This window comes from Peromyscus maniculatus, chromosome 11 (genome assembly GCF_049852395.1).
Source record: "Peromyscus maniculatus bairdii isolate BWxNUB_F1_BW_parent chromosome 11, HU_Pman_BW_mat_3.1, whole genome shotgun sequence".
NCBI classification, from domain to species: Eukaryota; Metazoa; Chordata; class Mammalia; order Rodentia; family Cricetidae; genus Peromyscus; species Peromyscus maniculatus.
In genome coordinates, this window is record NC_134862.1 from 80317069 (window position 1) to 80344269 (window position 27201).

The window sequence follows — 27201 nt, forward strand, 5'->3', positions numbered from 1 at the left end:
CGTAGGGGCCGCAAGGCGGCTAATTTAATATAATTTCTCTTTTTCTAGTACATGCACAGAAAGTCTGTACAGCTAAGTCAGCGTGTACATGTATGTTTGTTTATACACACGGAGACACACAGCCTCATTTCCTGTGAGGGACAGGCCTTGCAGAGGAAGCTGCCAGGCACGGGAACTCAAAGGCTGTGCCTTTGCTCATCGGTCTACTTCTCCAAACACAATATCCTGAGTACCTAGAGGGTTAGAGGATGAAGGTTATTGCCAGAGGTTCAGAGCACATGACTGTGTCCAAGACACTCTGGCCTAGAGTCCAGGACACAGTCTATACTGAACATTGAGCGTTTGGTTTTGTTCCTAAACAGAATCCCAAACCCCTTGTCTTAGATACCTTACTGCATAATAGTCTCATACCTATGATGGCTACAACATCTGCCAACATGTGTCCCTTAGACATCTTGTCCAAGCCAGCCTGTGGAGAGGAAATAGGAACACATTAATACAAGTTTGCAGAGGAGAGCTCTTTAAAATCCCATCCAAAGGCAGGGTGTGGTAGTATATACAGCTAATCTCAGCACACGGGAGGATGTTGATGAGTTTGAAGCCAGACTAGTCTACATTCTAGGCCAGCCAGAGCTACATACTGAGACCTCACCTCAAAAACAAAACACAGCAATGACAAAAACCCCAAGCCAAAATCCTCATCCAGCCAGGCACAGGAGCTTATATCTGTAATTCTAGCACTTGAAAGTCTAAAGCAGGAGGGTTACTGTGAATCCAAGGAAAGCCCACACACATATAGTAATCTCCAGGCTAATTTGGGTTTGCAGCAAAATTCTATCTTAAACAAACAAATGGAACAAAACAAAATCTCCTCCAAGAGTTGGGTGTGGAGGTGTATGCCTGTAATCCTCGAACCTGGGAGGCTAAAGTCCAAAGACATAGTAAGTTTGAGGCCAGCCTTAGCTACAAAGGGAGTTCTAGACGAGCCAGGACTGTACAGCAAAGCCCTAGCTCAAAAAGCAAGGTGCTGGAGAGGTGGCTCAGCTGCTAAGAGTATGTACTGCTCTTGCAGCGGACCTGAGATCGGCTCCGAAACCAACAACAGGTAGTTCACAACTGCCTGCAACTCCAGCTCCAGGGATCTGATGCCCTCTTTGGCCTCTGAAGGCACCTGCACTCATGTAGCAAACATATACACACATACATACATATACAAAAGCTAAAAATAAATAATTTTTTTAAGTTGCTGAAAATAACCAAAAATCCTCAATCAAGGTCAATAAATTATGACTATATTGCCGTTAGAACCACTGAGATTGTCTTACCAGGTGGGCAAAACCAGGAGCCTTGATCTTGCACCGGTAAGGGCGGCTGCTGCCATCAGACACCAGGTATACCCCAAACTCTCCCTGTCCGAGGAAGAAAATGGGATGCCTCCTAAGGAGGAAGAACAACCTTCTTCTCTTTTACCAAAGCCTCCCTGGCCACTAGAGAGGGAGCACTCTGCTCACTTCTATCTCCAGCCCCCACTCCACACACTTTCCCTTCCCCTCCTCCCTCACCTTAGGAGCTTCAATAGCAGTGTATGTGGCTCCTGGAGGAACTTGGTAGCCCTCAGTGTACAGCTTAAAGTGATGAATTAGTGACTCCATGGACGTCTGAGGGGAGGAAAAGGGGAGCATCAGAAAACCAGATCCAGTCAGGCAGTGGCGGTGCACGCCTTTAATCCCAGCACTCAGGAGACAGAGGCAGGTGGATCTCTGGGAGTTCGAAGCCAGCATGGTCTACAAAGTGAGTTCTAGGACAACCAGAGCTGTTACACAGAGAAACCTTGTCTTGAAAAAACAGTAAAAGAAAAAGGAAGAAGCCAGATCCGAGTTCTGCCCTTGGGCTTTCCCCCAGCAGACACAGCAATCTCTGCCCTTTGGGAGACTAACAACACACATGTAAATCAGGAAGCAGTAGACAGAAAAAAAGATGAGTGTGGTGAAAGGGTCAGAGTCTTCACAAGTTAAACTGAAAGGCAGGATCTAATCCAAGGACGTCTCTCTGTGGCCACCGGTCCCTTTCCCACCCCCAATCTCTCTTCCCTCTCCCTGCAGCCAACCTTCATCTCTGCTCGTTTAGGTGGAGACACTTTGGCATCATCAACCTTGATCTCCCCCGGAGGCATCTTGTTCAGACACTGTAAGATGATTCGAAGGGACTGGCGCATCTCCTCCACACGACACAGGTACCTGAAGTAGACCAGACAGACTTAGAACGAGAGAAAGCGGACAGAGGAGCAAGAAGCAGGAATCTGGACAGGCGCCCTTTGGGAGACATGAAAACTGTTAGGTAAATGTTTTTGTGTCTCCTCGTACAGAATCTCTGCTTGCTTTCGCTGCCCATATAAACCCTGCAGTGTTTAAGGACCATTGAGTTCTTCTCCAAATCTCTCTCTCTCTTTTTCCAGCACGTGGCCTGTAGTTTTTCTCCTTTTACCCTCTTAAACCCAGTTTGGACTGCAGAGTCCGGGAGTCGAATGGAAAGATAAACAAAGAGAACAACAGTAGCTAATCTTACTCAGGGTCAGTAAACAGGAATGGACTGTGTAGCTTAGAATCAAGAGGGAAGAGCGCTGGGTCAGGAGGATTCCCATCTCAATCACTAACAGGCTAATCCCTAACTTATGCTTCAGCTTTCTCAGCTACAAAAGCAGCCAAACTAGTTTTACCTAAGGCAGGATGGCAGGATAAGGGTGAAAAATAAAAGCTCTGTTATTTGGTGTGTGTGTTGGGGGAGAATACTGGGGACTGTGAATGCTAAGCACAACCCTACCAAGTTTAACACACTATACAGGCTCCTACAGACACCAGGAAACAGCAAAGAAATCAGCAGGACAAAGAGCTGAGCAAGCTTTGGGTCTTACCTATCATAGCAGTCTCCTCGAGAACCAATAGGAACATCAAACTCGACCTGGTCATACACATCATAGGGCTGGGTCTTCCGCAAGTCCCACTGGATGCCTGAGCCTCGCAGCATCACTCCACTGCAGGGGACAATGGGCGTAAGGCCACTCTCCACAAAAACAAGAAGGGACACACATGCTTCCTATTTCCTTCTTCCTCCCCAACACCTTGGTTCTGGAACACAACTCAAGGCATGGACGGGAGAGTACCAAACGTGCTTGAAACCAAGACACTGGGCTGTAACTCTCTACAGCCTCCCACCCTAAGGAAAGAAGTTGTATTCTCCTACCTGAACCCATAGTTAAGTGCGTCTTCTGCCGAAACAACCCCGATATCTATCGTCCTATTCCGCCAGATCCTATTGTTGGTCAGCATCTGTGGAGAGAAATCCAGTGTGCTAATATTCTTCATGACAATCTTCCAAAGCCTCTGTACTTATATAACACTGGGCACTTTTGGGGGATAAAGATACTTTTCCCCCATTGATTTCTATCTTACCTCCTCCACCTCATCGATCCGAAGAGAGAAGTTCTTAGAAAACTCATAAATGTCATCCATAAGCCCAAGAGGCAGGTCCTAGAAACCAAGTGGAGATTCTTGTCATAGCACCCCTTCCCACGGGGCCAGAGTCCCGGTCCATCAGCCCACACTGCCCTCCAGTGGTCAAAGAGGAAAGCGACCTGGACGGGAAGTGTGGAGGCAGGCGAGCCACTCACCTGGTGCACACCTCCTGGTCGGATATAAGCAGCGTGCATCCGGGCTCCAGACACCCGCTCATAGAACTCAAACATCTAGACAGAATGCACTAGGGGTGAGAAATAAAGTCCAGGGACGCCCAAGTCCAGCAACACAGTAGCCCATTGCCCTACCTCTGACTTCTTGTGGCTAGCCAAACGCCTCATGGGACAAGATTCCCACAAATACAATCCAACAAAAGATACTGCTCCCTCCCCGTTTTCATCTGTCTCCCTCTCTGCCCTCTCTACTTCATGTACTTCCTTCCCTATTCCTATCCACGCCTCCCTTATACCTTTTCTCTTTCTTCAAACATCCAAAAGAAAGGAGTCATGGCACCAATGTCCAGGGCATGTGTGGTCACAGCCATGATATGGTTCAAAATCCGTGTGATCTCTCCAAACAGCACTGTGAGATGGAAAGACAAGAAGTGATGGACGGGGCTGGGAGGATGGCTCAGTGGGTAAAGGCTTGCCCACATGGCAGAGGCAGGGAACTGACTCCCAAAAGCTGCCCTCTGACCTCCCCACAAATGCCTTGATACATGCTATTTCACATGCATCCACATACACAATAAATATCCGAAATGAATATTTATACATATTGTGTGTGTTTTTAGAAAGAAGGACATAGGAGCCCAGGGCTAATCCTGTGTGAGTGGAATCTGGAATCTGAATATCAAAGTTGAGTTCAATGCACTTAGATGTCCTGTGCTCACAGTGGGCAGCAGAAATAAGGAGCAGAACATACCTCGGATCCACTGTGCCCGGGGAGGAGGCTGGATGTTCAGCAGCTTCTCCACGGCTAGAGAATAGGCCTGCTCATTACACATCATGGACACATAGTCTAGCCGGTCAAAGTATGGGAGGGCCTGTTGAAAGGAAGGAAGGTCACATCTAACAAGCCCAGGAGTGCACTGTCTGAGGCAGGAAACCTTCTTGTCAGGCACTGGAAGTCAGTACTTACCTTTGGAGACTCAGGAGTCCCAGCAAAGCAGAACGAAAACTCTCCTAACATGCTTATTTAAAACTAGCATCAAATGTTTAAAAACTGGCTCTCTAAAACCATGAAAAGACCTTGATTTATCATGTTTGACAATTTCCATGGTGATAATACTCCTACCATGGTCAATTTTAAGCTATCAAAATGTAACTACATGTACCCTTGAGACACATGGCACAACATATACAGTATCTTTATGATACAGATCAAAAATCTTTGAGTCTACTAAGAGAGTTCTAGGACAGCCAGAGCTATACAGTGAGACCCTGTCTCAAAAAACAACAACAAATAAACACACACACACAAAATGTATAATCTAATTTTAATAATAACTTCAGCAACTAAGTCATAAAATTTCTAAAAACTTAATACTCAGGCTCTTACAGGGTTCTTCAGCACTGTAACCTTTCTCAAAGTATGCCCTGGACTTCTATGTCTTTTTCCTCTTATACCCTCAAAACTGAGATTTTGAAGGAGAAAAGTCAGTTTTACAGTAGCTTTCCCCCAGAATGTCAGGAAAGCAAAGTCCCAGCTGCCTATCAAGCCAGTTCCAGCTTCCAGGAAGAAGGCGGAGTTAAACTGCTTCTCATGGGGACAGCCTGTTCTGGTCCTGATGTCATTTGTGACGCAGGATGATGCTACAGGGGTTAACCCACAAAAGTGTGAAGAGAAGCCACCACTGCTTAGGCTCCCTGGAGGAAGCACATGATAGTCACAGGGCTGGGTCTAAAGCCCTAATTCCACTATTCTGTTCAGGGCCCTTTCTTTATAACAGTAAGAAGAAAAAGAAGAAGAAGAAGAAAAAAAAAAACCCTAGCCAACCAAACAGAAAAACAACATCTGGAAGTGTATTCCAGATCCAACTCCTTCAAATCCGACCTTCAACTATGTAGGTCACACAGTTCTTCTAAACACGGCAAATTCTGTCACAAACCTCCTCCGGTCACTCTGACTCACTGAGTGTTTTGAAAACAGATTTAAGAGAGTGGGAAGACACAAGAATTCGCTGTTAATCCTGAAGAGCTGACGTCTCATTCCTCTTCCTCTGCCCGTGGGACACTAGCTTTGACGCACTCACTTAAGAGGGAAACTGAGGCACTGAAGTAATGATAAAAGGGCCATCCCAAAATCAGACAGAGAAAAGCTGGAGTGTGGTCCAGCTATAAAGTACTGATGCTGGAAGAACCCCAAAGACTCCTGCATCCTTCAGCACTTTCTCCAAGCGCCCATCCAACAATGACCTCAAAGGACTGATGCAGTTGGCTGTTACTTACTCCTAGCTCTTTGGGGGACCCGCCACCCAGCTCCCCAATAAATAAATGGAGTATTACTCTTACTTATGAATACATAGCCTTAGTTTGGTTTATATCTAGCCAGCTTTTCTTAAATTATCCCATCTACCTTTTGCCTCTGGGCTTTTATCTTTCTCTATTCTATATGCCTTTCTTTACTTCTTCATCCATGGCTGAGTGTGTGCCTGGCCCCCGATACCCCCCTCTCCTCCTTCTTTTTCCGTTCCTCAATCTCTCATCCCAGATTTCTCCTCCTACTGATTCTCTCAGCCTGCCAGGCCCACCTATCCCTCTCCTGCCTAGCTATTGGCTGTTCAGCTCTTTATTAGACCAATCAGGTGTCACAGACAGGCAAAGTAACACAGCTTCACAGTTAAACAAATTCAACATAAAAGAATGCAACGCATCTTTGATTCATTAAACAGATATTCCACAGCATAAACAAATGTAACACATCTTAAAATGATAGGACACAACAGACTAACCCTTGCCACCCGCCTGCCCTGAAGCTTGGGGGCAGCGAAACCACCTGTCTCAAGCTGCAGCTCAGCCCCCATCAACAGGCCCCTGTTCACCTCCACACCTGCAGATAGGTCTTGTACTCAATGAGCTTCTCCGTGCCCCGGTGCAGGAGCCCGATGTGAGGGTCGCACTTCCGCACCATCTCTCCACTCAACTCCATCACCAGTCTCAGGACTCCATGGGCTGCTGGGTGCTGGGGCCCAAAGTTCAGGGTCACATTGGTGACCACTATGTCCTTCATAATGTCCACATCTGAGAAGTGGGAAATAGTTCTGAGCCAAATGGTAATTCCCTTGGGCACCCCCAAGACACAGCGCGGAATTGGTTCTCTCGACATATCTTCTGGCTCACCACCCCACACCTTGTTAGCACCCTCATTCCAGTATAACTAGGAAGAGGGCCAGGAAATGGGGAAAAGGGAAGGAAGCTCTACACTTTCCAATGAGGATCATGAAGTCCGTTTATAGCCCCTAGAACAGTGGTTCTCAACATGTGTGTCACGACCCCTTTAGGAACTGAAAGACCTTTCACAGGGATTACCTGAGACCACTGGAAAACACAGATCTCTACATTACAATTCATAACAGCAGGAAAATTACAGTTATGAAGTAGTAACGAAATAATGTTATGGTCGGGGGTCAGCACAACAGGAGGACCTGTGTTAGAGGGTCGCGGGTCAGGAAGGCTGGGAGCCGTTGCCCTAGAACATCTTTTATTTTGTTGTTGTGCTAAGGATTGAACCCAGGGCACTGCTCGTCCCAGGCAAGTACTCTACCACTGAGCTACACTCCCACCTCCTTTTAATTTTCAGACAGGATCTCACCCAGGATGGCCTTGAACTCACTCAGTAGTCCAGGCTAGTACTGAACCCTTAATGATCCTCCTGCCTCAGCCTCCTGAAGGGTTGGGCTGATAAGCTTGTGTCATGAGACTTGGCTACTATTCTTTTTTTTTTTTTTTTCCTTCTGAGATGGAATTTCACTTTTGTAGCCCCAACTGGTCTGGAACCCACTTTGTAGACCAGGATGATTTGCCTGCCTCTGCCTAAGTGCTGGAATTAAAGAGATATGCTAACACAGCTGACAGATATTTATTTATTTATTTATTATGTATACAGTGTTCTGTCTGCATGTATGCCTGCAGGCCAGAAGAGGGCACCCAGATCTCATTACAGATGGTTGTGAACTCAGGACCTCTGGAAGAGCAGTCGGTGCTCTTAACCTCTGAGCCATCTCTCCAGCCCTGATATTTATTATTTTTTTATGAGTATGTGTGTGTCTGAGTGTACATATGTGCAGCACATGTTTGCAGGAGCCCACAGGGGTCAGAAGGTATCAGATCTCTGGAAGTGGAGTTATAGATGATTGTGAACCAATCAGTATGGGAACTGGGAATTGAACCTAAGTCTTCTGGAAGAACCTTTAAACCACTGAGCCTTGACTTATCTGTAACGCATGATACATCTCAATGTGTATGAGGAATGGACAAGCAGTTTGAAATACATACTTCAGTTTAGTGAGGGGGTACATGCCTTTAATGTCAGCACAAAGAAGGCAGAGGCAGGTAGATCTGTGAGTTCAAGACCAACCAGGACTACATAGTGAGACCCTTCCTCAAGGGGGGAAAAAGAGAGAAATATGTTTAATACTTACTATTAAATGACATTGTTTTAGAGACTGGGTCTCAGCTCAGGCTGGCCTCAAACTCACTATCACTATTCAGTTGAAGGTGGTAACCTTGAAATTCTGATCCTTCTGTCCCTATTTCCTAAATGTTGAGATTGTAAGAGTCTACAATCACTTCTGGTTTATGCCATGCTGGGTATTGAACCCAGGACCCTGTGATTGCTAAGCAGGCACTCTATCAACTGAGCTACATTCCCAGCCCAAACGGCAGTTTTTTGGTTTGTTTTGTTCTGATTTGAGACAAGGTCTCTCTACAGAGTCCTGGCTGCTCTGGAACTCAATATGTATACTAGGCTGGTCTTGAACTTACAGAGATCTGCCGGCCTCTGCCTCCCTGGTGCCAAAATTAAAGGCATATGACACGATGCCTGTCCTCCAAATGGCAGTTTTTTACCCTCAAGAAACTTACACTTTTGGGCCAGGCATGGTTAGTATAATCTTAATGCTCAGGAGGTGGAGGCAAGCAGACTGCTGAGCTTGGGGCCAGCTTGGTTCACAAAGTAAGCTCCAGACCAATCAAGGATCCATGGTGAGACCCAATCTCAAAAAAAAAAGAGGCCGGGCGGTGGTGGCGCACGCCTTTAATCCCAGCACTCGGGAGGCAGAGGCAGGCGGATCTCTGTGAGTTCGAGGCCAGCCTGGGCTACCAAGTGAGTTCCAGGACAGGCGCAAAGCTACACAGAGAAACCCTGTCTCGAAAAACAAAAAAAAAAAAAAAAAAAAAAAAAAGAAAGAAAGGAAGGAAGGAAGGAAGGAAGGAAGGAAGGAAGAAGGAAGGAAGAATAAAAGAGAAACATACTTTAACTTGGGAAACAATTACAAGTGAAAAGTAGTAATGAGGTCAAATTTATGTTACCAGGTAGCTGACTTAGCTGTCAGCTATTTAAAGATCATCATGAATATTCCTTTACACTGTGTGAAGATGTGTCACTGTGATTGGTTTAATAAAGAGTTGAATGGCCAAGAGCTAGGCAGGAAGAGGTTAAGCGGGACTTCTGGGGACAGAGAAGAAGAAAGGCAAGTAGCCAGACAGAAGTGGAAAAAGCAGCATGAACAGAACAGAGAGATGAGGTAATAAGCCACACAACAGAACATAGGCTAAATATATGGGTTAATTTAGGTTATAAGAGGTAGTGGGCAAGCCTAAACTAAAACCAAGCTTTTAAAATTAATAATAAGTCTCCATGTTGTTATTTGGGAGCTGGCTGGTAGAACAGAGAAATTTATTATGCATGAAAACTTAAAAATAGAGGGATGAGCTGGGTGGTGGTGGTGCATGCCTTTAATCCCAGCACTCGGGAGGCAGAGGCAGGCAGATCTTTGTGAGTTGGAGGCCAGCCTGGTCTATAGAGCGAGATCCAGGAAAGGCACAACGCTACACAGAGAGACCCTGTTTCAGAAAAAAAAAAAATAGAGGGATGAAACATCCCAGGCTCTACAATCAATACAGGCCAAGTCTTAGAAGCAAGTATCAAAGAAACTGTTTATAAGGAGTTCTTAAGTAGCAGAAAAATAATGTCTGGACACAGTAGGGGGATATTATTAGTAGGAGGATCAATATTAGTAACACTAATAATATTTACATAGGACTTACAGGACTGGAGACATAGCTCAGTGGTTAAGAGCAATGGCTACTTTTCCAGAGGACCTGGGATCAATTCCTAGCACCCATATGTCGGCTCACAACTAGTAACTCCAGTTCCAGAGAATTACAATGCCCTTTTCTGTCTTTCTTGGGCACAAAGCATGCACATGGTGAACAGATACACATACAAAGGATTTACATATTCTAGGCCCTTACAAGTTGCAGAACTTACATATGCCAGGCCTTTAATTCTTACAACAGTGGTTCTCAACCTGTGGGTTGCAACTCCTTGGGGTTGAAAAGACCTTTACACAGGGGTCACCTAAAACCATTGGAAAACATAAATGTTTACATAATGATTCATAACAGTAGCTGTTGTGGACTATTTCTTTACACTGTGTGAAGATGTGTCACTGTGATTGGTTTAATAAAAAGCTACACGGCCAAGAGCGAGTCAGGAGGTACAGCCCAGACTTCTGGACAGAGAGAGAACTCTGGGAAGAAAAAAAGGGAGTTGCCAGCCAGACTCAGAGAGAGACCAAGACATGCAGGAGGAGAGGTAAAAGCTATGCGTCACATGGTAACATGTTGATGAATAGAAATGGGTCAATTTAAGTTGTAAGAGCTAGGGGGACAAGCCTAAGCTATAGGCCAAGTTTTCATAATTAATAGTAAGACTCCAAGTCATTATTTGTGAGCTGACAGTCCCAATGAGAAAAATCGTCTACAAGTAGCAAAATCACAGTTATGAAGTAGCAACAAAAATAATTTTATGGTTGGGGGTTACCATAACATAAGAAACTGTATTAAAGGGTCACAGCGTTAGGAAGGTTGAGGACCACTGCCTTACAAAGTCATGAAATGCAGGAGGCACTCAATTCACTGGTAAATAGAGAGTTGAGACTTGAAACCAGGGCTAGAGAGATGGCTCAGTGGGTAAGAACACTGACTGCTCTTCCATAGAACCCAGGTTCAATTCCCAGCACCACATGGCAGCTCCTCACAACTGTCTGTAATTCCAAGATCTGACATCCTCACAGAGAAACACATGCAGGAAAAAAACACCAATGCACATAAAACAAAAGACTTGAAACCAAAGCCCCCTTTGACTAACAGTCTTCAGTTTGTGTTTTGTGGTCTGACAGATTTGAGTACAAATCTGGCTTTGTGTCCTGGATCAGGTTTCAATCAAGTACCATCATTTCTTCACAATTAGCATAATACCCCATAGGGTTGGTATGATGATTAAGTAAAATAATGCATACAGGCTGCTTTAGCCTATGACAAACAGCTATCATTATTGCATTTCTGAAAAGGTAACTGTTAGCATCTTAGTTTTTAAACAAAGGAATAACATGTAAGGGGGCTGGAGAGATGGCTCAGAGGTTAAGACCACTCCTCGTCTTCCAGAGGTCCTGAGTTCAATTCGCAGCAACCACACGGTGGCTCACAACCATCTGTAATGAGACCTGATGCCCTCTTCTGGCATGTAGGGATTCATGCAGGTAGAATACCATATACATAATAAATAAATAAATCATTAAAAAAATAATAACATGTAAAATGATGCTTGGGGAAGAAGAAGCGGGTGACACTATACAGGATTCTTAGAGATGGGACAAAAATTCTGTACACCCTTTTTGTTTGTTGGTTGCTTATGTTTTTTGGCTACATAGTGAAATAATATGGCAAAAGGGAGGGGGCAACACAAAACAAGCAAACAAAAAACTTCAGCAAAAACAAGTGACTACATGATTGTTTGTTTGTCTGTTTGTTTCTTGAGACAGAGTTTCTCTCTCTAGCCCTGGCTGTCCTGGAACTAGCTCTGTAGACCAGGTTGGCCTCAGACTCAGAAATCCACCTGCCTCTGCCTCAGGAAGGCTCAGATTAAAGGCACGTGCCACCACTGCCCATGACAATGAAATTTTAAAAGGACGGGCTGAAGAAATGGTTTGGCCGTTAGGAATACTTGCTATTCTTGCAGAGGATCCAGGTTTGGTTCCCAGGACTCATACAAGACTGGTTCACAACCACCTATAACTCCAGTTCTAGGGGATATGATGTCTCATATGTCCTCTGCAGGTCACTGCACACACACAACTGTCCTAATAAAAACTGCCACTTACACATATGGACAAGCAAGCATTCACACACGCGCATAAAGTAACCTAAAAAAATTAATAGGGAGAGCTGGAGAGATGTCTCCGTTATTAAGAGCACTTGTTGCCCTTGCAGAAGATCAGGTTCTGTTCCTAGCACCTACATCGTGGCTCATAACCATCCTTAACTCCAGTTATGGAGAATCTGATGCCCTCTTCTGAACTCCACGGGTGCCAGGCACCCATGTGGCGCATTTAAAGGCACATAGGCAAAACACTCAGACACATAAAATACATCTTAGAATATTTTTAATTAAAAGAGAGAAATGATGAAAAAGTCTACCTGGCTTGATGACTTATTGGACAAAGATATGGAGGGCAAGAGGGAGACAAAAGCCAAAGATAACTATAAAGTTTCCATCTTGAAGGACAGTTGCAGGATATTTGACCATACCGTGAACGCTGAGATTGCGTTATATACTGAAAAAAGGTTGCGGTGTGGTTCGGCCCTAGCACACACTTTTAATCCAAGGCCTTTCTGCTTAAATACTGTAAATAGGATTAAATAACGTCAACCATAGGTCAAGAGGCGGACCAAGCAACCAACTGACAGGAAGTGACTCCAAGACTGTGTTAATAAAGTTAACTTTGGATTGGTGGGGGCTGTAGAATGCAGAGCCAGTGCCACTGAGACCACAGAGGACAGAAGAGGGAGATGGATAGAAAGATGACAGGAAGTAGTAGGGATTTATGAGACTTTGGGGTCTTTTTTTGATCAGGGACCTGTGGAGAGAGACATTCTCTTGCTGGGTTTCCAGCCAAAAGAGGTCAGGTAGTTGCTTCTCAGCTTCTCTGATCTAGCAAGTTTTCACCCCAATATCTGACTTTTGAGTCTTTGTTGGAAAATAGAACAATAGAGATTTAGTTAAAACCTACATTCCCTCCAGGCTGCAGCCTTAGTGGCCAGCAGGGCACTGACTTGGGCGGGGAGGGTGGCTGGGTGGCTGCAGACAGTAGTTAAAATGTCAGTAGATTCAGGTGCAGCTGATAAGCTGACAGGAAAAAATAAATAAATAAGTAAACATAGGATTATTAAGAAAAAGAGAGTAAGAGGGAGTCAGGAGGACAGAGAGAGATGCACAGGAAGTAGGGGAACATTCAGTTTGAGGAGTTTGGTTTGAGGCCAAGGAGAAGGAAGGAGGCTTCTGGGATGTCTACTGAGGAGAAAGGTTAGCTGGGTGCTTTCTCTGCCTCTCTGAGCTAACAGGCTTTCACCCCAGCAATCTGGCTCCCGAGTCTTTACTGGTAAAATGGAAAGATTTTGAGATTTTGTTAAAAACAACCAAGGAAACCAGGTGGTGGTGGCTCATGCCTTTAATCCTAGCCCTCAGGAGGCAGAGGCAGGAGGATCTCTGTGAGTGCAAGGCCAACTACAGAGAGTTCCAGGACAGCCAGGATAGATACACAGAGAAACCTTGTCTGGGAAACACAAAAACAAAAATACTAACAAACAGAAAAAGGACAACCTTGGTACCACTGATCAAAATCGAAAGATCAAAAAGAAGAGTAATTCCAGCACTTGGAAGGATCAGGGAGGAAGATCTTGATCCTGAAGCCAGCCTGGACAATACAGGAAGACCCTGTTGCTTTCTTTCTTTTTAAAATTTTATTTATTTTATGTGTATGAGTGTTGTGTGTGTGTGTGTGTGTGTGTGTGCGCGCGCCGCCATGTGCATGCCCTTGGAGGGCAGAAGAGAGCATCAGATTCCCTGGAACTGGAGTTACACATGGTTGTGAGCTACCACGTGAGTGCTGAAAACTGAACTCAGGTCCTCTCAAAGACCAGAAAGTGCCCTTAACCACTGAGCCATATCTTCAGCACAAGACCCTGTTTCAAAACATGAAAAACAAGAGCCCATTTGCTGGGTGTTGTTTCATTATTGTTTTGTTTTTGAAGACAAGGCAGCTCTCTGGGTCTTTTTCTTTTTTAAAGACTTCTTTGAATTTTATTTTATGTGTATATGTGTATGAGTGCTTTGCCTTTATATATGAATGTTTACCACCTATATGCAGCTGCCGGAAGAGGCCAGTAAATCCCTTGGAACTGGAGGTACAGGTGGTTCTAAGGCACCTGATATGGATGCGGGGAACTGAACCTGGGTCCTCTGCAAGAGCATCAAGTGCTCTTAACTCTCAGCCATCTCTCTAGTCCCAAAACACCTAGTTTTGATGGGGGAAAGATGCTTGTATTTAAGTAGGTTTCATTCAAATGCTCTTAGGAAAACGATGTTGTCCACAAAGAGATGGAAGTGTATGGAATCTGGAAAATGCTGACATTAATTAAATAATGGTAAGGACCTTTCAGTATTAATTGAGGACGACTATCATTCCTTTCTGTCTCTAACCAATAAATCCCTGCTATTATCACTTTTACCTGAAACAGAGGGAACTCAATAGCACTTAAAAATCAGCAAAGGTGTCTGAAGACTTGAGGCAGCAGCTCTGAAAACTCACCATTCCACGGAGGAGGCTTCCAGTGGGCTGTTTCCTTGGAGGGGTACATGACAGCTCCCGCAAACTGCTGTGCCCATTCTATATCCGGCTGCCACTGCCGGGCGCCTCTGAGGAATTAAAGATAGATCCTATACAAACAGCATCAACAGTGTGCTTGGTTCCTGGGCCCCCGTTCACTTTTTTTTTTCAAAACTTTTTTTGAGATTTTAATTTAATTACAACATCTCTCCCTTCCCTTTCCCGCCTCCAAACCCTCCCATGTGCCCCTCCCCACTCTCCTTCAAATAAATAAATGGCCTTTTTTCACCAACTGTTATTGCACGCGTACATATATTTGTATGCAATATCTATTCACTCTTATGTGGGTGGGTCCAAGGAAGGATGGCCTGTATTCCAGGGCTGGTATTCTTCAATACCATTGTGCAGTTTTGGACATACAAGCTGGGGTCCAAGCTCCTGCATGAATACGAATGTTGAGAACATCATTTGTTCATGGTAAACCTAAGATTGCTAAGCGAGCGGGGGAGAGGGAAGGAGGAAGGAGAGAGAGAGAGCAAACTCGTATATGCGAGCGAATGAGGGGGAGTGAGAAGCTGGGGAAAAGGGCTCAGAGAGGAGGGGTCTCTTCTCCGGATATGAGAGGAGGAACGCTCGAATCATTAATTTGAAGGGTAGGGTCTTCCACATCACCTATTTCGCCTATGACAAAACAGATTCACCCTTCTTTTCCCCAACCTCCGCTACAGGAGGCACACTGCATCTGGGGACCTGAGAAATCTGACCTGCGCAAGGAGGGTCACAGGCCTGGGTCATTCTTTCCGAAGGGGTCACAGGGCCCTTGAAATGTCCTCAGACTCGAGAAATTCTAGTTTTGAAGAGAACGCATGCAGGAAAGGCCTCCTCCTCACCTGCTGGGCTGATTCGGCAGTCGGATCCCAGACCCGGACCGCAGCACCTGGGCCCCAACGCCGCGGAGGCAGCACACAGCTCTCAGTGCCGCCATCTTTCCCAAGCTGCAGAACGTAAGAAGGAGAACCGGGCGGAAGTGAATCCCGTGCGCCTCCTTGTGGGCTTCTCTGCTATAGGCACAGTGGGGTCACCATCTTGGAAGCTGGCAGTGCGGTCAATTGCAAATGCGACAACATCCGGATTCCGCCTCTCCGCATCACTTGCGCTTAAGTGACTACGACTGCAGTCATCTTTAGTAAGGGCGTCCCTCCCACGGCTTTTCTAGGCGAAAGAGAAATTAACTGCTTTTTCCTGAGGCAACTCCGCGATGAATCCCAACCCAACAGTTGGCTCTGAGTCCACTCCCTGCACTCGAAGTTACCTTACAAACTTCCCTCCCACAAGGACCCGGTCGCACACTCTGCATGGGTGTTCCTTCACTGTTCCTTTCCTTATTGGTCATCCTCCTGCGGTAGTCCTTCCTGCTTCTCGACTGAAGGCTCGGGTTTTGATAACTTATCTTTTCTTTACGGAATCCAAGAGTTAATTTCCAGATGTCCGGAATCGGGACTGTAGAAAAGGACTCAAGTGCAGTTGGGTGAGTCTGAGAGCTGGCCAAAACAAAAAGGAATAGAAGGCCAAGACCACCAGCATTGATAGAGTCGGTGCGACGGTGTGGAGCTACCTTTTTACAAATGGAGATCCTCTGTCAGTGACCCTTCTATCCCTGTAATTCCTGAACCTACGGAATCACAGATTCAGGAAGCCTTCTTAGTGATACCTGGTACCCCACCTCCATTCAAGACAGTCTCACCCTGCCACAGTCCTCCTCAGAAGGATATAACGACATAGAAATGTAGTAACACCAGGACTCTGAGCCTAATTCTGTATGGAAAAAGTTTCCTTGCCCTAGAGGCCTCTCTCTCTCTCTCTCTCTCTCTCTCTCTCTCTCTCTCTCTCTCTCTCTCTCTCTCTCCCTCCCTCCCTCCCTCCCTCCCAGCCCAGCTCCAGCTGGGCCACCCACTCTTTGAGGTTCTACAATTTTCTCATTGGAAAGAGGCCTCCCCCACATCTCCCCCAGACAGGGTCCCCGGGACATAGCCCACCAGCGGTGCAGCTGGGTGGAGCAGACAGACAGGGGAGTGGCACTGGGAATTCTTAGCTGCAGAGGAAGAGGCTGCAGATTTCTAGGCTGGAAATTGACCTAATGGGAACCATACCAAAGGGTGGGGCCAGAGATCCCTTGGCTGTGGGAACTGACCAAGACCTGGTGTAGACAAGGCAAACCCCAGAAAGCCAGGGCAGAGGCTTGGTCCCTCTATATATCCCTCCCTTTCCTAGGCCTTCTTCCCTGCAATATAGTTTAAACGCTAAATGTGTTAATGATGAGAGGAGGCGGATTACTCATTTTTTTTGTGTTAGTGCAGCCTACGAGGAGAAGTCAAGATAGACTCTAGCTTGCTTAGCCCTGGGGGCAGTTTGAGCTGAGACTGGGCGGAAGGCTCTTGGGGGGCTGCCTAGGACACTGCATCTTTTGTGCCTTCTCCCTTCTGCCAACACCCCCCACATGCTGTGGCTGCCATTCTATGGTCCTTTGTCTTCCACCGCTTAGTCACCCTCTTTGTTCCCATCTCGGGTGGGGGGATGGAAAGGAGCAATAGGATACCCTGGTGACAGCTCCTCTTGCCCCTGTCCCTTCTGGTCCCTCATCCCTTGTGTGGCTCCTCCAGCCTCAGCCCCTCCACTCAGGACCAGGGAGGGTCAGGGCATGTGATGAGGTCAAGAGGTGAGACTGGGAGTCACCACAGGGTGGGTAATTGAGGAAGTGATAGGCACCAGGGCAGGGATTAGTGACTGGAGCAGGAAGGGACGGGGAGAGGAAGCCCCCTGATGAGTGCGATCTTGGGCACAGGAGGTGACAAGGCCCAACATGAATAAAGGGGATGGGGTAGGAGAGGGTTGGGGTGCTTCTCTGGGAAAGGGAAGGGACCGCTGAGTGTACTCTCCTTCCTGGGGATTTCCTGGGGAAACAAGTGGCCACAGGGTGGAGTGAACAGAAATGGCCCCACTTCTGAACTCTACTTCCTTGCCTCTAGAGTCTGCTTTTTATCTCCTTAGTCCCCTCCAGTTCCGAATCAGAGAAGTCATTAGCTCCCTTCTCTAACGCCCCCACACATGCACCCACCAATCACTATCCCCATCCCAGGTTCTAGGCTCCTGTTCCTCTTGGTGCCCTCAAATGCTATTTGCACCCTCTCACTCTGCCCCATGGAGAATGAGGAGTCAACGATTACTAGATATTCCAGGAACTACTGGACTCGAAAGGTGGGGTGCGAGGGAACAAGGATTGACTGAGTGATTCTGGTTCCCAAGAGAGCAGGTCTTGTCTAGGTGAGAGGCTGGCTGACTTGAGGAAGGGGGAGGCTCTGGGGTAGTTGGGAGTAGGTAGGAACAGGGCCAAAAGCCTGGGGGAAGCTCCTGGGAGCTGAGCCAGGGGAATGGGCAGTCAGGAAGTCGGGGAGGAGGAGGCCTAGGATGGAATGGCTGTTTCATTTCTTTGAATAGGGTAAGGGTAACTCAGGAATGCATAGCAGAGAGAGAGAGAGGGAGAGAGAGAGAGAGAGAAGAAAAGACATAGTCTGTATCTTCCTCCTATAAAAAGAAAAGTAGCTGACTTCTTCGTCGTCTGTTTATTTCTTATTCCCATTCCAACAGAAAGGTCCTGAGCTGTCTCCTGCTCTCTTGTCTCTCCTGCCCCTTCCTTCCTCATGGTCCCATCCTCTCTTCTCTCTTCATTCTTCCTTACCTGTTCCCCGCCTCCTTTTCAAACCAGACAGCTTGGCCCTAGAAATCAGCCTCTGGGATAGAGGGCAACATAAGTGACACCTGATGATAGGCTGTTCCAGACTGGACAGTAGGGACATGAATTCTCCCAGGACGTAATCTCATCCGTGTGTGTTGCCCAGGCCCTTTCCCCGAGTCCCTGCTTCCCTTGGGGCTCTGTCCCACCAAAAAGGGAAAGAGACAGCTGAGGGCTGGTGGTGGGATTTGGGAAAAGGATGTGTCATCCACTGGCTCCGTGCCTATAATGCATCTGGCTGCTAGAGATTCCCTTCCCCTGGGCAAGTCCCTCCTATTTTTTTCCCTGTCTTTTTTTAAGGGAAGCAATGATACATCCATCCATCTGAGTCCCACTGACCGAGCTTCTGCTGAGTGGCTTACAGAACAGTCAATCACACACAGAGGGAGGCTCTGGATGCTTAAAAGAGCTGGCGGGGAGAGAGGCTGGGGAGAACCCGGGGGAGACCCACTGATACACAGAAAGGAAAGAGACCGAGGAGGAGAGAGACAGAGACAAAGAGACAGCCAAAGGAGACAGAGACAGAGCAGGCACTGAGACAGAGCCACACAGCTGGGCAGAGGGTGAAGCCAGAGAAGCTGAAGAAGACACAGACAGGGAGAGACAAAGACCCAGGAGAGAAGTGCACAGGAGGAAGTTTTGGAGGAGAGAGGTCCCCTAGGCACTTTTCCTGGGCCCAGGGGCTGTTTTCTTCATCGTCTCTGAACGTCTCTAGCCCCTCTAAAAACTTCGCCTCAGATTTTGGCACAAGTCCGAGCCCCTCCGGCTTTAACGAGGAGCTTTCCACAGTGAGGGTGTGGAGGACCTGGTGCCTCAGATGGCCTCAATCCATCCCAGCTGCAGCACCGGTACCATGTCCCAGATGGGCTTGCATCCCGGGAGGGGCTTGACTGGGCACTGGCTGCGAAGAGTCCCTGTCGGCTCGCAGCTTCACAGCGTGCCTTTCTCTGGTCTGGTGTGGTGGTGGCGGCGGCGGCGGCTGCTGCTGCTGCTGCTGGCTTCCCTCCTGCCCTCTGCCTGGTCAGCCCACCCCCTCCCCCGGGAGGAGGAAATCGTGTTCCCAGAGAAGCTCAATGGCAGCATCTTGCCCGGCTCCGGTACCCCTGCCAGGCTCCTGTGCCGCTTGCCAGCCTTCGGGGAGGTGCTACTCCTGGAACTAGAGCAGGACCCCGGGGTGCAGGTAGAGGGGCTGACGGTGCAGTACCTGGGCCAGGCACCTGAGATGCTGGGTGGGGCAGAGCCAGGTACCTACCTGACGGGCACCATCAACGGAGATCCGGAGTCGGTGGCATCTCTGCACTGGGACGGGGGAGCCCTTCTAGGGGTGTTGCAGTACCGGGGGGCTGAACTCCACCTCCAACCTCTGGAGGGAGGCACCCTTAACTCTGCTGGGGGACCAGGGGCTCACATTCTACGCCGGAAGAGTCCTGCCAGCAGCCAAGGTCCCATGTGCAACGTCAAGGCTCCTTCTGGGAGCCCCAATCCCATTCCCCGAAGATCCAAGGTAGGCAGCCCCCGGGGGTTTTTGTCCTGTGTCACCCTCCCGCCATGTCTGTCCTACTGACCCCTATGTGCCCTCTCTCCTCTCACTTCCACTTCCCCCTTTCCAGCTTTTCTCTTCTCTGCCTTTTCCTATCTCTACCACCCCTACTTTGGGAAAGTGTCGGCTTCTCCCTGCCCCAGCCATTTGCTTTGCTCTGAGGATTCCCTGAGGTAAGTCAGTCAGATTCTCTGGGCCGGAATGACCTCTCCCCCTCCCTACCCCGCCCCTTCCTGGCCATGGAGTCTCCTGCTGACACAGTTCCCAGCAGTACAGCTCTCCTAACAGCCTGTCGGCCTAGGCTCATTTCTCTGCCCCAGTGATTTTTACCCTCACCCCCAGCTAGAGGAGTGAAGTTTGAGGCCTGAGGGATTGGGGATTTTTTGGCTTCTGCCGTTGCCTTTAAAATTGTTCTGGCAAACTGCAAGCTAGGCAGGCCGAGGAGAGGCATCCCATCCCTCCGGGTCAATCCTCTTCCCACACTGTGGGCTGACTGCAAGGCTGCCTGAGGCGCCATCCTTCCCTCCCTCCCACTCCTGGGTCTCCCCCTTTTTTTTTTCTCTCTCCCACCCCTTCTCTGTAGCTTTAATCCAGACCAGACGCTCCTTCCACACCCGCCACGCTGAGATCTGGCTGTGGCCCTAGCTGCTGACTGAATTGTTCCTCCAACCACACAGGGCAGACACGTCGCTGTCTCGCTGTCTGTCGCAGCCCAGCCCTCTAGCTCTGTCCCTCAGCCCCTGCCACACACTCCCGAGACCCTAGGGCCCCTCCCGCAGCACACTCCCAGCTGCTTTTCACCTCTGGGGCCCACTCAGCCCTGAAACGTGGCAAGGCTTTCTCCTCTTTCAGAACAACAGCTGATTCTTCAACATTGCCACAAAAGCCCTGGGATTTGGGGGTGGGGGGGTGGGGGGGAGGTCCAAAGCAGTCACTTCAGGAATCCTGTGGGGTGTGTGAGGGCCAGCTGACTCTGCTGAGTTCTAGACCCAGGAAGAGAGGGAGAGGAGAAGGGATCCATGGATCTGGGAGGCTATTTCAGGACCTTCCTCTCTCTCTTTTTTTTCTCTTCAGCGCTTTGCTTCTCTGAGTAGATTCGTGGAGACACTGGTGGTGGCCGACGACAAGATGGCGGCATTTCATGGGACAGGGTTAAAGCGCTACCTGCTGACAGTGATGGCAGCGGCAGCCAAGGCCTTTAAGCACCCAAGCATCCGAAACCCGGTCAGCTTGGTGGTGACTCGGCTAGTGATCCTGGGGTCAGGCCAGGAAGGGCCCCAAGTGGAGCCAAGTGCGGCCCAGACCCTACGCAGCTTCTGTACCTGGCAGCGGGGCCTCAATACCCCTGAGGACTCAGATCCTGACCATTTTGACACAGCCATTCTGTTCACCCGTCAGGTAAGGCCCCAGTCAGCACCACATGCGAAGAACCACAACCCAAAGAGACACCGCCAACGCACAAACCGTGATGGAAAGGCTATCCCTAGAGTTGTGCATCATCATGTACCTGGCCCCAGCCATAGTGACATGGGTTGGCTTGACCATGCTGGGTGCTCAGCATCTAGGGCCTCACTAATCTGGGTATTCAGCCCCAAACGTCTTCTGTGCCCCTTCTCTACAGGACCTGTGTGGGGTCTCGACTTGTGACACCCTGGGCATGGCTGATGTGGGCACAGTGTGCGATCCAGCCCGGAGCTGTGCTATCGTGGAGGACGATGGACTCCAGTCAGCCTTCACTGCTGCTCACGAGCTGGGTAAGGTAGTGCTGGGGCAGTGTGGCACCTGAAGGGGCGGTGAGGGGTACTGAGGATGCTAAAGGAGATAAGGGGCTCACTAGAGTGCAAATGGGGGTATTCTCCTCCTCCTCCTCCTCCTCCTCTTTCTTCTCCCAGGTCTAGGTCCAAGGTCAATATCCTTCTCTGTTCTGGGTGCAAACAGATCTTTCTATTATATAAAGCAGCAAGTGGGGACTACTTTGGACTGTGTATATGTGCATGACTATACATGTTTGGAAGGGGAGAGAGTAAGAGAATGGGGTTTGAGGATTGGGAATGTTAGCTACAATGGAAAATGAGCAGAAGGACCCTTTCCTTTGGGGAAGAGGAGACAGAGCAATAGGAGCTACACATGGACCCTTCAGAGAACCATCAGGGGATCTGAGATGGGGGAGGGGAGGTGGCGCCTATCATCACCAGCTGCAGCCAAGCTTATCATGGATGCCCCCTGGGGACACAGGATGGCACCCTTGGGCACTAGCGGGACCTCTTCTCTTACAGGCCATGTCTTCAACATGCTCCACGATAACTCCAAGCCATGTGTCAGTCTGAATGGGCACGGGGGCTCCTCTCGCCACGTCATGGCTCCTGTCATGGCTCACGTGGATCCTGAGGAGCCCTGGTCCCCGTGCAGTGCCCGCTTCATCACGGACTTCCTGGACAATGGCTATGGTAAGCAGGTGACGCTTTTCCCCAAGTGGGACTCGATCCCTGCCCTCTCCCACCGTACTCTCATTTCTGGAACATTCTCTCTGGGCCCCACGGACTCCTCCATGTGTGTTGCCTCTGCCGTGTGTGGTGGGGTAAGAAATGCTGCTGCATTGGTGTGGTTCCCACGTCCTAGGAAAACAAACAGCATAGATAAGGGAAGCAGCTGTTGGCTCCATGCAATTAGAATCGACCTTCTTAAGCTGGGCGGTGGTGCCGCACACCTGTGATCCCAGCACTCAGGAGGCAGAGGCAGGGGGCATCTCTGAGTTAGAGGCCAGCCTGGTCTATAGAGTGAGTTAGTTCCAGGACAGCCGAGGCTACATAGAAAAACCCTGTCTCAAAAAAACTAAAAACCAAAGCCAAACCAAACCAAACAAACAAAAAGAATTGACCTTTTAAGGACTAGAACTGTCCAATGTTGAAATGGACGGGCTATAAATCATGTAATTACCTTGTCGTTTGATAAAGTACACAAGACAACAGAATGACTTTCACCAGACAAATTTTTGTTTGTTTGTTTTTGTTTTTGTTTTTTTCCAAACAGGATTTCTCTGTGTAGCTTTGGCGCCTGTCCTGGAACTCCCTCTATAGACCAGGCTGTCCTCGAACTCACGGAGAGCCACTTGGCTCTGTCTTATGAGTGCTAGAGTGTGTGCCACTACTACCTGACTCAGACAATGTCTTTTTACTTTATTTTATTTTTATTTATGCATATGTATGTGTGTGTACAAGCTTGCAGGTGCCCATGGAGGCCAAAAAAAGGGTGTTGGATCCCTTGGAGCTGGAGGCAGTTTGTGAGTTTCTTGATGCCGGTGCTGGGAACTGAACTCCCGACCTCTCCAAATGCTCTTAACTGTGAAGCCGTATCTCCAGCTCCCCAAAGTTGCTGATTAGAAGCATTCTCAAGAATTCTATAGATGGGCATGGTAGCACATGCCATTAATCCCAGCACTCAGAAGCAGGTGGATCTCTGTGAGTCTGAGGCCAGCCTGGTCTATGTAGTGAATTCCAGGACAGCCAGGACTATATAAAGAGACTACATCCATTAAAAAAAAAATGTATAGTGGAGCTAGGCATGACAACATGCCTATAATCCTAGTATTGGGGAAACTAAGGCACCACAGAGCTCAAGCTTTCAGCTGGCACCCCTCAGTGCCCACCTCAGGCCCTTGCTAACTTTGTACCTTCACCCCCTTTCAGGGCACTGTCTCTTAGACAAACCAGAGGCTCCCCTGCATCTGCCCGTGACTTTCCCTGGCAAGGACTATGATGCTGACCGCCAATGCCAACTGACCTTTGGGCCCGACTCCCACCATTGTCCACAGCTGCCACCACCCTGTGCCGCCCTCTGGTGCTCCGGCCACCTCAACGGCCACGCTATGTGCCAGACTAAGCACTCACCCTGGGCTGATGGCACTCCCTGCGGACCCACACAGGCCTGCATGGGCGGCCGCTGTCTTCACGTGGACCAGCTCAAGGACTTCAATGTGAGACCTCAGGGCGTGCGTGGCTTGGGGAAAAGGCCGGCCGGAAGGAGACTGGCCCGAAAACCTAGCAGCGAGTGGGCTTATCCCACTTCCGTTCTGTGCCTCTGCAGATTCCACAGGCTGGAGGCTGGGGTCCCTGGGGACCGTGGGGTGACTGCTCCAGGAGCTGTGGGGGTGGTGTCCAGTTCTCCTCCCGGGACTGCACGAGGCCCGTCCCCCGGAATGGCGGCAAGTACTGCGAGGGCCGCCGTACCCGCTTCCGCTCCTGCAACACTGACAATTGCCCCAGTGGCTCAGGTGAGGGTTGGGAAGGCTGGGAGCCCCGGGCAGGGGTGGTAGACAAGAAGGACCGTCCCTTGAGGGCTGAACTAAGGTGCTGGTTGACTCTGCTGCTTGGGGGGAGGTTTCTTTCCCTTTCCAGAGCTGTCCCTAGCAGTCTGTGAGGGAGAGAGGTGCCATGCTGGCTCAAGTTCCGAGGGGCTAGGTGGAAGGGTGTGTGGGATAGTGTGAGGGAGAGCAGCTCAGCCTGTCCATTTCATCCCTATAGCATTGACCTTCCGTGAGGAGCAGTGTGCCGCCTACAACCACAGGACTGACCTCTTCAAGAGCTTTCCAGGACCCATGGACTGGGTCCCACGCTACACTGGTGTAGCCCCTCGAGACCAGTGCAAACTCACCTGCCAGGCCCGGGCACTGGGTTACTACTACGTACTGGAGCCACGGGTGAGGACCAGAAACCTTCAGGCCCAGTCAGGGCCTACACACCTCCCAGTGATCCTTCTGATTTCTGATAAATACCTTTTTAAAAAGCCCCTCCAGACCATTGCTGGCGTTCATCATGCCGTGCCAACCTACAGGTTTACTCAGTCTTGTCTATCCCTGGGTGTCCAGTGTTAGGAGAACAAATGCCTGGCTCTGGATATGCGGCCGGTGAAGCTGCTCTGGCTTGTCCTATCTCTTTCCTTCCCTCCTTCTCTATCCTTTTACTCCACATCTGGTGAGAATGGAGGCATGTGGCCCTTTGGAGAGGTCCTTGACTCTCCTATCCACGGAATCCACTGTCAAAGTATTGACTCCTGGAGAGCTAGTCCCTCAATGGACAGACTTCCCAGAAATCACTGACGTCTGGACACCCCCTTTGTCTTATAGAGTGACCTGTTCAAGGCAAAACAAGCCCCACAAGCTTTGGCCTCCTGCCCTTCCCCGGTAGTCTATAGAAAATTCCTGCAGGTTTGTTGCCCTCTAGTGTCTATCTGGAGGCCGTACCGCTAAGTTTAGAGTTTGTTGCTGAGACTGAAAACCCTTGCCTCCTCAGTTTGTGATCTTTCTAAACCTCAGAAATTCACCCTTCGAAATCTCAGGCAGTGATTGTGAGACCTAGATTTATGTTTATAAAGCATTTTGCACATGGCCTGATAGACAATCAATGCTGGAAAAATGACTGTATCACTATTATCATTATAATCTCATATAGGCGAAGGGCTCACTCTACATCCCCTTCCTTACCCATTTTTTTTTTTCTGATACCACTTTCCAGATGTTTAGCTTACACACCCCTGCTGACTTAGCAAGAACCCTTAACAGTTTCCCTCCTCTGTTCTTTAGGTGGCAGATGGAACTCCCTGTTCCCCAGACAGCTCCTCAGTCTGTGTCCAGGGGCGCTGCATCCATGCTGGCTGTGACCGGATTATTGGCTCCAAAAAGAAGTTTGACAAGTGCATGGTGTGCGGCGGCAATGGTTCTAGCTGCAGCAAGCAATCGGGCTCCTTCAAAAAATTCAGGTCCTTTCACGATTTCTGTCGTCCCGTCGCCTCCCCCCCCCCCCCCATTTTCCCAGTTACTGTTCTTGGAGCTGAATGCTTTCCTGGTGACTCAACACTTTCTGGAGTCTAAGTGGGAGACCGTTGAGCAGACAGTTACAATGCAGTGTTCCACATGCTGAACAGAGAGAGAGGACACAGGATGCCGTGAGAGCCTGGGAAGGCATCAGGGAAGGGCTTCCCTGGGTGGTGACCTCTGAGCTAAGAGTAGGAACTGGACAGGCCCCAAGGAGGCCAAGGCTGGCAAGACACTTGAAAAAGTAGCCGCGGTAGGAAGTGTCCAGAGATAAGAGAGAGGAAGGCACTCTAGCTGGTAGCTCTGTTCTCGGGTGTACACATACCTCATGTAAGCCTGCAGAGGCTGCTCCTGACACACACACACATACACACTCGGACAAACACCGTAGGGCAAGCTGAAGGGATTCGGGAGACGCTAAGTTCTTCAACTCCTTTTTCCTCACAGGTACGGATACAGCGATGTGGTCACTATCCCTGCTGGGGCCACCCACATCCTTGTACGGCAGCAGGGAGGTTCCGGCCCCAGGAGCATCTACCTGGCCCTGAAGCTTCTAGATGGTTCTTACGCCCTCAACGGTGAATACACGCTGATGCCCTCCCCCACAGATGTGGTACTTCCCGGGGCAGTCAGCTTGCGCTATAGTGGAGCCACGGCAGCCTCAGAGACACTGTCTGGACATGGGCCACTGACCCAGCCCTTGACGCTGCAAGTCCTGGTGGCTGGCAACCCCCAGAATGCACGTCTGCGGTACAGCTTCTTCGTTCCACGGCCAGTCCCTTCCACACCACGCCCTCCTCCCCAAGACTGGCTGCATCGCCGGGCACAGATTCTGCAGATCCTTCGGAAGCGGCCCTGGGCAGGCAGGAAATAACCTCACTGTCCCGGCTGCCCTTTTGGGGTGCCGGGGCCTCGGACTCATCTGCGAGAATGAGGGGGTTTCTGCAGCTGCCTCATGCTCAAACACAGTAGGGAAGTGCTGTAGCGGGTGAGACCTGCCCTGCCTCTCTGCCCTAAACTGCAGGCTGGCCCTGCCCTGGCTTCCTGCCCTGGGAGGCAGTGATATATAGGTGAATGGAAAGGGGCTAGGAGACAGGCCCCTATCTAAACTGCCCCCTCTGCCCTGCAGGTCACAGGAGGGAGAGGGGAAGGCAGGATGACTCCAGGATCCCAGTTGTATTTATTTAGTATTTATTCACTTTTATTTAGCACCAGGGAAGGGGACTAGGGCCTTGGGGAAACTCAACCCTTACAGCCCCACCCTAGCTATGAAATCCAGGGTGGTGGTGACGAATATAAGTGGTGTGTGTGTGTGTGTGTGTGTGTGTGTGTGTGTGTGTGTTTATGTATGAGGTACAACCTGCCCTGCTTTCCTCTCCCTGGTTTTTTTGGGGGGTGGGGGTGAGAGACGGGGAAAGGGAGAGCCAAAGGCAGGATTGGCCTTCAGGGAGTGAGGGATTATCATATTTTTAAATGTACATATTGAAGTCTGCTATTTATATGCTCCTTTTGGGGTCAGACAAATGTGGGCTGCACCTTGGCTCCACATCTTTGAGCGTGTGTTGTTTTCTTGTTTGCCAGTAATAATTCCTCCCTTAGAAATGTGTTATAAGGGTTAAGTAATGTAAATAAAGAACTAGCATATTGCCTCACCCTCAA

At 49.1% G+C, this 27201-nt stretch overlaps 2 protein-coding genes across 4 annotated transcripts; one reads left to right on the forward strand and one right to left on the reverse strand.

Moving 5' to 3' along the window:
- Ndufs2 (NADH:ubiquinone oxidoreductase core subunit S2) lies at window positions 1–19564 on the reverse strand. Of its 3 annotated transcripts, none has more exons than XM_076548258.1 (15): window positions 19446–19564; window positions 15294–15615; window positions 14386–14492; window positions 6564–6754; window positions 4437–4557; window positions 3982–4094; window positions 3668–3742; window positions 3450–3527; window positions 3241–3326; window positions 2912–3031; window positions 2108–2237; window positions 1563–1658; window positions 1326–1409; window positions 412–469; window positions 1–233 (listed from the first exon to the last, which is right to left on the reverse strand). In XM_076548258.1, the coding sequence occupies exons 2-15, from the start codon at window positions 15386–15388 to the stop codon at window positions 196–198; spliced, it is 1392 nt and encodes a 463-aa protein (XP_076404373.1). In that variant the 5' UTR covers window positions 15389–15615; window positions 19446–19564; the 3' UTR covers window positions 1–195. The 3 variants fall into 3 exon arrangements, with proteins under 3 accessions (XP_076404373.1, XP_076404372.1, XP_006990695.1); XM_076548257.1 differs by lacking the exon at window positions 19446–19564 and adding an exon at window positions 15716–15944 and having other exon boundaries at window positions 15294–15610; XM_006990633.4 differs by lacking the exon at window positions 19446–19564 and having other exon boundaries at window positions 15294–15694.
- Window positions 18203–27201, forward strand: Adamts4 (ADAM metallopeptidase with thrombospondin type 1 motif 4). The gene is made up of 9 exons (XM_006990632.4): window positions 18203–19697; window positions 20808–21131; window positions 21355–21487; window positions 22010–22180; window positions 23420–23706; window positions 23817–24003; window positions 24254–24429; window positions 25312–25487; window positions 25990–27201. Exons 1-9 carry the CDS (start codon window positions 19011–19013, stop codon window positions 26414–26416), a joined length of 2568 nt encoding a protein of 855 aa, XP_006990694.1. The 5' UTR covers window positions 18203–19010; the 3' UTR covers window positions 26417–27201.

Excerpts from the sequence above, each read along its gene's own strand:
- Adamts4 (XM_006990632.4), top strand. The coding sequence starts at position 19,011 with ATGGCCTCAATCCATCCCAGCTGCAGCACCGGTACCATGTCCCAGATG. Across the intron at positions 24,004-24,253 it reads CAATTGCCCCAGTGGCTCAG|CATTGACCTTCCGTGAGGAG; the intron begins GTGAGGGTTGGG and ends TCATCCCTATAG. Across the intron at positions 24,430-25,311 it reads ACTACGTACTGGAGCCACGG|GTGGCAGATGGAACTCCCTG; the intron begins GTGAGGACCAGA and ends TCTGTTCTTTAG.
- Ndufs2 (XM_076548258.1), bottom strand. The coding sequence starts at position 15,388 with ATGGCGGCACTGAGAGCTGTGTGCTGCCTCCGCGGCGTTGGGGCCCAG. Across the intron at positions 4,095-4,436 it reads CCGGGCACAGTGGATCCGAG|TGCTGTTTGGAGAGATCACA; the intron begins GTATGTTCTGCT and ends TCCATCTCACAG. Across the intron at positions 2,238-2,911 it reads CGAGGAGACTGCTATGATAG|GTACCTGTGTCGTGTGGAGG; the intron begins GTAAGACCCAAA and ends GGTCTACTTCAG.